Genomic DNA, 6,976 nt, shown 5'->3' with positions numbered 1-6,976 from the left:
TTAGAGTTAGGCTCTTAGATAAATGTGATGGTGTGTGTGTGTGTGTGTTGTGCACTTTGCTTACCGAAATACCTGTCCACATCTCACACACTCTGTGCGCTAGAAAAAGAATGTCCGTCGTGGCAGGGACGTCCCCTCAATCGTTAAAGCTAGTTTCAATTGTACACCTGCCCGAGCAGTGCAGCTGATAGCTATTATATTAAGCATTTGGCGAGCAATTTTCTTGAAATGCTACGCGGATTAATAACGAAAATAATAATTCTCTGTTGAGTCAACTTAAACATCACAGCCATGTTTTATTTATTATCACGCTAACACCATTAGCAACTACTTGCTCCCCGGGGCCTTTGGATTCGACCGGCTTAACGGAATAATGGCAACCCGGTGACAACGTTCGATTCGACACCGAGATGGTCCTCACCGCGAACGACCTTGAAAAAGCCACCATCACCCCACTCGGCGCCCCACGAGTTAGCGCATAGCCAGAATTTAACATTATTCTCCTCTCCCCAGCCCATCAGCTTAACCGAGTGTGTTCCAACGCGCACACCAAACGTGTGACGATAAACGCCGCTCTTGTACTGCACGAAATCGGTGTACATGCTGAAGGAGGCCTGCACCGGGCCGAAATTGTACAGCTCGTACATGATGCGCTCTTCGTCCTTGGGCACGGAGTAGGCAACCCGTCCGTACCGCTTATCCTCCACGTAGGTCACATTGTAGCCAGGTTGGCAAAAGCGCGTGCACCGTGGAGCATCGTTGCCATCTTCCGGGCTTTTGCAGACGTCAAACGGATACGAGTGACAGCCCTCGTGGGATCCGAACGCACCGCCACTAGTGACACCGTTCTCTACCCAATACTGCCACACGGCACCGGGAACTCCACCATCGCAACCGAACCCACACCGATGGCAACAAGACACAACATCGTACGCTCCGAAGTTGAACTGGGCCTTTCCGTTCGAATGCACACACCAGCGATCCGTCATGGCAGACACGGCAGCAACGGCGTAGCTGGATCCGCAGCATCCCTGATTACGCACCACATTCATGCTCGGGCAGTACGACCACTTCTGGCGAGCGTCGAAAGACATCGGCAGCGGGTCTACATCCATCTTCAACACGAATGCTTGCGGCAGTTGGTACTTCATCGATTCGTCCGACAGCACTCCCGCACGATACTGATCATTGCGCTTAGGATTAACGCCCGCGCTCCAGTTCGTTGTGCGGTTATTGATCTCGGCTACGAACGCAGCCTGCGACATCACCACGTGTCCGAAACCAGTGCGGAAGTACTCCGGTGCGGCGCTTGCATATGACGGCACGTAACGCGCACGATACGCTGCTGGGTAGCTGCTAAAGCCCGGTTGGGGTTGCGAGCTCTCACCACTGCTTTTCACAAATAACTTAACGGCGAGATTGTTCTCGGCACTGCCCACCGACAGGCAGTACGGTAAACATAAAAGACCAACGATAGCCACCGTTGCAAACCGCGCCATGATGCACTGTAGATCGGCTGCCAGTAGCAAGCACACTGTCATGATCTGCGCCAATCGCGGCATCTATTTAAATGCAACCCACTCTGATCGTTATCAATCAATCTGGTGAATCGACTCTGGTGAATGGCCTGTAGATAGTTTTGTTTATTGGCGTGCCGCAAGGACTGCGGCTTTTGTAAGATGGCAGTGATAATCATAAACTATTCAGCACATTTTGAATTTAGTCTACCATCACGGCCCCTCATCGCAGCCATCGCGAGAATGTCCGACTTACGCGCACAACATTACTGTAATTAACAAAACGGATAGGCTCAACACGTTGTACGGTATTATCATCGTTGGTCAAAGCAAGGCCGTTTGTCGATAAAATAAAGTAAAATAATCTAAAATAATAAAATGTTTGAAATAGCGCCCTGCAAATACATCTTTTTAGTAAAAACAAGCGATCCTGGCGGGAAATACGATGGCTAGCGCACACGAGGCTGTAGTGGCTGCCAGCTTAGTACGCATAGACAGTACTGTTGCCGTGGTCCCCCATAACAGGAAGATAAAAATATACGAAATCCGCTTAGCGCTGAAGCGGATGAAAAATATAAAAGCCACAGGCTTTGATGAAATATTTAACATCTTAGTGAAGCGCCTTTGTAATAAAGCTTTATGCTTTATTTATTGCTTTTTGGATGTCGAAAAAGCATTCGACAACGTATGGCATGATGGACTGATACACAAGCTAAATGGCTTTGGTATCCCAAACTAGCTCTTGAAGATCGTCAGAAGTTATCTCATTCTGCGAACTTTCAGGGTGGCCTAGCACTCGGTTACATCCGATGCAAAGGCTTCCCCTGCAGGTGTCCCAAAGGGCAGTTTGCTGGGGCCTCTCTTGTATGTGCTATCCACTGCAGATACACCTATTTTACCCTGTTCTGGACAGCTGTATCTGTTTGCCGATGACACTACTAGTGCCGTGAAAGGTAGATCCCTAATAGAACTTAGAAGGAAGGCTCTGCGCTGCCTTGATGTTTTCATCAACTACACTCATGATTGGAAGATAACATATAATAGAATCAACTACACTCATGATTGGAAGATAACATGAAATACGCAGGGTTAGAAATAGAGAATAGGGTGGGCTTTGGCGCGCACGTAAGATCCACTCTTGAAAGAGGGCACTTACTTGTTCGCTACGTCTACCCTCTTATCTCCCAGCGTTCCAAACTGTCTATGCCAAATAAGATGGCAGGTTACAAGTAAATTCTTTTCGAGCAGCAACTTACGCCTCAAGTAGACAAATTCACTAGAAACAGAGAATTATATCAACTAGCAGGAGTTGTCTCCCTTGAAGAATTTTTACTTAAGAAAACCTTTAAAGATTTAAGAAAAATGTGCAGCATCTCTTTATGCTCTTATAAGAGAAACTATATCTTCTTGGACAAAGATAAATATTAGTTTGTTTTAATCTGTTATCATAGTTTTAGATAGGTTAAGGTAGATGGATTAGGTTGAATTAAGTAGATTAGGCAAAAACAAAACAAAAAACATTAAGTCTATAGACTTTCCACACATTTATTCAAAAAAGACAAAATCATCGAACTGCCGTAAAGCTAAAATCATACTCGTACCGAAGTTGAAAAGCCAATGAAGTGCTTCATCCCTTAAACAGAAATCACATTGCAACTAAACTAAGACCTCTGAATAAAAAAACATTTGAACTGAACTTAAGAATAAGTCAGTGTCGATCTTCAGCTCAAAAGGAAAAGGACTTGTTTTACAAAAGAACTCTCTTCTCGGCTAAGACTGGCACTCATCAGGGTAGTCGTAACCAAATTGATAATAAACATGGCGCTTGCCGACTGTGCGACAGACCAGACGACGCAGAAAAAACAATGGTGCAATGTGACGAATGTGACAGGTGGTTCCGTTTGTCTTGCGCCTAATTAATCAAACCTCCAGCAAAAAGTGAAGAATTTCTTTGCATAAAGCGCAAAGTTGATATTTAAAATATGTCAACACTACATGACGATCGTAATCAAGATTCCAGTGTGAAGGCTTTAGTAGAAGCACTGAAAATCAACAGTCAAAGAAATGCGACCAGCAAACTCAAAAGACCCAATTGCTAAAGGACGAATTTGGGCTGGATAATTTTTGGTGTAACCATGAAAGAGAACAAACAGCAACCAAGGTATGAACCACATGATTAAGCAATACTTTACAGCCAAAGACTTTGGAGAATGAAGAGCGATCCAAGGAAATCCTCGATAAAACATTGGCCAAAAAAGAGGTAAGGTTTGGAAGTGGGATTGTTGTGGAAAACGGATGATGTAACACTACCTGACAGCTATAGTAATGCCTTACGCCGCCTTGAAACACAGGAAAAACAATAAAAAAAAAACACACAACTACAACAGTGATTAAAAAATCCATACTGGCGACACATAGAAACTTCTATCTCCCACACTTTGTCGTCATAAACAAACACATACTAAAATCGAAACCGTGGTTAGTCTTCGACGCGGCAGCAACGGTTAGAGGTGTCTCGATAAACTCAGTGTTATTATCGGGGCCGGACGAGATGGCACCTCTATTTGGAGTTCTATTACGTTTTCGTGAAGGCTGAATTTGTGTAACTGGTAATATTAAGGAACTGTTACACTAGATACAAAACCGAAAAGAAGATCAAGACGCGCAGCGTACTTTACGGCAAAACTGTGAAGAAATCTGGGTTGTCTACGTTATGCAAGTTATAACATTTGGAGTAACTTCTGGCGAGCAAGTTGTAGTTGTAAGTTATCTTCTGGCGTGTGCAGAAGTTGTAAGGAACCGGAATGCAGAAACATATCAAGTAACCCATCCACTAGCGCTGAAACCAAACGTTCGTCAACATTTCGTCGATGATTATTTTGATAGCTTCTTCACGAATTCCATTTCGAGGATTTCATATACGAAATTTCACTTCCAACAAGAAACAGCTGCTGCATTCCATTTTCCAAGGAAATACATCAAGAATGGCAAACTATTGTAACGGTAAAAGAAAAGGATTCAATACGTACGGACACCGAAAGATATGGCTACCAAGTGAAATTGTTAGAAACATTGAAGCATAAAAAACTAACAAAACGAGAGGTTTTAAGCTCAGTTATGAGCGTACTTGATCCACTAGGACTCTTCAGCTACCTTACAATTCACGGTAAAATTCTCATGCAAGCCATGCATACATTCTCCGATTACTGAGACGTGGAAATTCCAATGAATCTTCAAAATAAATGGATCGACTGGATAAAGCTTGTGTCTAACGCTAAAGACTTAGCAATTCCTAGGCAAATCGTGGAATACGATTACGATCGTCTAGAACTCCATACCTTCGCAGACGCCTCGGAAGACGCCATCGCAGCATGTGTATATGCTAGAAGCCGGTCAAGGACGTGCCACGTCGTACGCCTATTAGCCGGGAAAGCTCGTATAGCACCAGTAAAGACATTGTATGTACCTCGACTAGAGCTTCCAGCTGATGTTCTAGGAGCTAGGTTGACAGAGTCCATAAAAAAGGAACTATGCCTGCCCATACACAACAAACTGTATTAGCATGGATTAACAGCGAACGAAGGATATGCCATCGATTTGTTTCGCATCGAATAAGGGAAATTCTCGAATCGTCAAGCACGAACCAGTAGAGATACGTTCCCACAAAACAGAATCCCGTGGACATAGCCACTAAGCTGATCAGCGATGCTCGTACGTGATTCAATGGGCCAACATTTCTCGAAGAACATGAAGTATATTGTCCGAAAACGCCAACAAAATCTCTTACCGACGAAGAACTCTGGATAGTTGCTGTTCATAGAGAACCACAAAGGATAATTCCAGAAGATCATTACTCTTCTTGGAGTAAGCCAACAGAGCATTTGACGTACCCTAAAACATTTGTTGACTTCATGTAAAACAAAGGAAAGTTTAACCAGATAATCAGCAAACAGGATACTTAGGTCGCCGAGAACATCCTCTACAGAAAGGCCCAGTTGGAAGATTTCCCAATTGAGATGAAAAACCTCGCAGAAGGAAAACCGATACAGAGAACAAGCTCTTGCGTTAAACCCATACTTAGACGAGGATGGAATTATGCGGTGTCGTGGAAGATTGGAAAACATTCAAAACTACAGCGGACGCCAGTATTATTACCTCAAAAACATCGCATAACAAAGGTAATAGTGAGGAATTATCACGACCGACACTTGCATTAAGCTGACCATGCAGTAATTGCGGCAATTTGACGAATGTTTTGAATTATTAGTTTAAAGGACATCTTGCGGAACATAAAAAAATGTTGTCACATGTGCATATTGCGTATGGCAAAACCAAAAGCACCTGTAATGGCTTCTCTACCGCTATTCGGAGCACAACCCTACAATCCTTCAATTCTACACACGGGAGTGGATTATTTTGGCCCCGTTGAAGTTGCAGTAAAACGTTCAACAGAGAAACGAAGGGGTACAATTTTCACGTCTATGTCGACAAGAGCGGTACACATCGAGCTAGCTGAAAAGATAGACATGGACAGCTTCTTGGTGTGTCTGAAACATTTTCAGCATTGTAGAGGAAAAATCGCTCACTTGTACAGCGATAATGGCATAAACATTGGTGGAACGGAAAAAGAACTGAAATTTTTTTTTCAAGACATTGATGGGTAAGTAAACGACTTTGAATTATAAAATTGAATGGAATTTTAATTCACCAACTGTAGCACACTTCAGAGGGTCTTGGGAGAGATTGATACAAATAATAAAAAAGGCGCTCTGGTGCATGATCGATAAGTGGAAGCACAATAAACCTTACCCGGACACGTTTCGAGCTGCCTTAATACAGATAGAATCAATGATCAATTCAAGACCACTTACGGATATACCGCTATCTGCAGAAGAGGATGCGATATTAACTCCCTTCCATTTTATGATTGGACGAGGAGCAGAAACTATACCACCGATGTCTATGTGAACTTCTCACCTCGGCAGAAAGCAATATGTGCTGTCGCAGCACTATGTTGTGAACGTTCGAAAAAGGAATACCTACCAACGCTAATAAAACGCAACAAGTAGACAAACAAGGTGGAGCCTATCAAAGAAGGCAATATCGTTATACTTACAGACGATAACGCTCCACCAGGAAAGTGGTTGAAAGGAAGGTGTTTACACTAATGACACGGCTAACGAATCTCCGTGAAGTATACGCCCTCACTTAGTGAATGCCAGGGGCCCTCAAACTACGGCGCTCAATTACTCATCATGCTAGGGGCTATAAATACGACTGGCGTACTATCCAAAACTACATCCGAAATCCGTAAGTTCGCACAGAAGGATTACCGAGACTCATGTAGCTCCGAATGGGCAAGCGTGTTCCGTAAATGTAAAAACCCAACATTCGGTTCTAAAACGACCAGCCGTCAAAGTGGCGGTGATTAACGTGGAACAAAAGGAGCATCTTCTCAA

At 43.6% G+C, this 6,976-nt stretch overlaps 1 protein-coding gene across 1 annotated transcript; it reads right to left on the bottom strand.

The window, feature by feature from the left end:
• Nucleotides 1–362: 362 nt before the first annotated feature.
• Nucleotides 363–1,541, bottom strand: LOC128724310 (cathepsin B-like). Its single transcript, XM_053818042.1, has one exon. The coding sequence runs from the start codon at nucleotides 1,539–1,541 to the stop codon at nucleotides 363–365; it is 1,179 nt and encodes a 392-aa protein (XP_053674017.1).
• Between the last annotated feature and the right edge of the window lie 5,435 nt (nucleotides 1,542–6,976).

This window comes from Anopheles nili, chromosome 2 (genome assembly GCF_943737925.1).
Source record: "Anopheles nili chromosome 2, idAnoNiliSN_F5_01, whole genome shotgun sequence".
Lineage (NCBI taxonomy): Eukaryota > Metazoa > Arthropoda > Insecta > Diptera > Culicidae > Anopheles > Anopheles nili.
The sequence above is the reverse complement of the archived record's forward strand: the minus strand, read 5'-3'. Positions and strand labels throughout refer to the sequence as shown.

Coding starts and splice junctions, on each gene's coding strand:
- LOC128724310 (XM_053818042.1), bottom strand. CDS start 1,541: ATGACAGTGTGCTTGCTACTGGCAGCCGATCTACAGTGCATCATGGCG.